Source organism: Myotis brandtii, unplaced genomic scaffold (assembly GCF_000412655.1).
Source record: "Myotis brandtii unplaced genomic scaffold, ASM41265v1 scaffold483, whole genome shotgun sequence".
Lineage (NCBI taxonomy): Eukaryota > Metazoa > Chordata > Mammalia > Chiroptera > Vespertilionidae > Myotis > Myotis brandtii.
The window spans coordinates 1,950,753-1,951,644 of record NW_005368456.1 but is presented as its reverse complement, the minus strand read 5'-3'; the positions used below and the strand labels follow the sequence as shown (position 1 = coordinate 1,951,644).

Below are 892 nucleotides of genomic sequence, written 5' to 3'. Positions count from 1 at the left end.
GGGTATCAAGTGCTCGGGCTAAAGGCCAGGCAGCCCTTCAGGGTCAAATTAAATGCCCTGTTCCCATCGCTATTTAACCGGGCGGCGTGGGGTGGGGGTGCCTGCCTCTCTGGCACCGGGCGCCGCGGACAAGGACGGGCGCGGCGCACGGACCCCCGGGAGGTCGGGCCACCTGCACCAGGCGCGCCTCCGGCTTCCGCCTCCCGGTCCGGCCCGGCGCCTCCGCTTCAGGGACGCGGAAACCCCGTAGGTGCAGGGTGGGAGGGGAACGCGGGTCGAGTACCGCTTGCTGCAATATTCTTCCGCCTCCGAGCAAAGAGTCCCGACCTTCCCTCGGCGTCCGGCGATTTCCAGCGACCCTGCAGGATCTTGAAACACCCAACCTGGATTTCCCCACAGACCCGCCTCGGATATTTTCGGAGGTAAGGCTCCCAGGGTCACAATTTTGTGGCTCACCGAAGAGCGACGGGAAAATTCCTCCGCAGAAAACGGGTTCCGGTCGCGAGCCTATAAAAAACGGGTGGCGCGGCCCCGCTGTCTTTTCAGTCGGGCGCTGAGCGGCTCTTCGGAACATGTCTGGTGGCTCCGCGGACTATAACAGGTACGGCGCTGCCCGCGGTGCCCGCCGGTGAAGGTCATGCGGCGCCATGGGGGGTGTAGCGGCGGGCGTGGAGGCAGGGAACTCGGGTTCATAGGTGTTTGCCTGGGGAACGGCGCCCCTGTGTCCTTCGAGAAGCTTCCATGATGGGCAGGGCCACGGACTGCAGTGAGACAAGGGTACGGAGATGGAGTGGTGTGGCGGCTTTTCCCGAAGGCCCTTTGGATTTCTGGCGCCGCCCGTGCCGCACGGAGCTGACGTTTGGGGAAGGCCGTGGCGCAGGCCGCGTCCCGT

At 65.4% G+C, this 892-nt stretch overlaps 1 protein-coding gene across 3 annotated transcripts in view; it reads left to right on the top strand.

The window, feature by feature from the left end:
• Window positions 1-494: 494 nt before the first annotated feature.
• EIF4A2 (eukaryotic translation initiation factor 4A2) overlaps window positions 495-892 on the top strand; it is a 6,230-nt gene continuing 5,832 nt past the window's right edge. For all 3 annotated transcript variants that reach the window (XR_314188.2, XR_314189.2, XM_005876279.2), the window contains exon 1: window positions 495-601. Coding sequence is in view for 1 of the 3 variants with exons in the window: in XM_005876279.2 (XP_005876341.1) it covers window positions 573-601 (29 nt within the window). In the remaining 2 variants the exon portion in view is untranslated. The remainder of the gene's footprint in view (window positions 602-892) is intronic.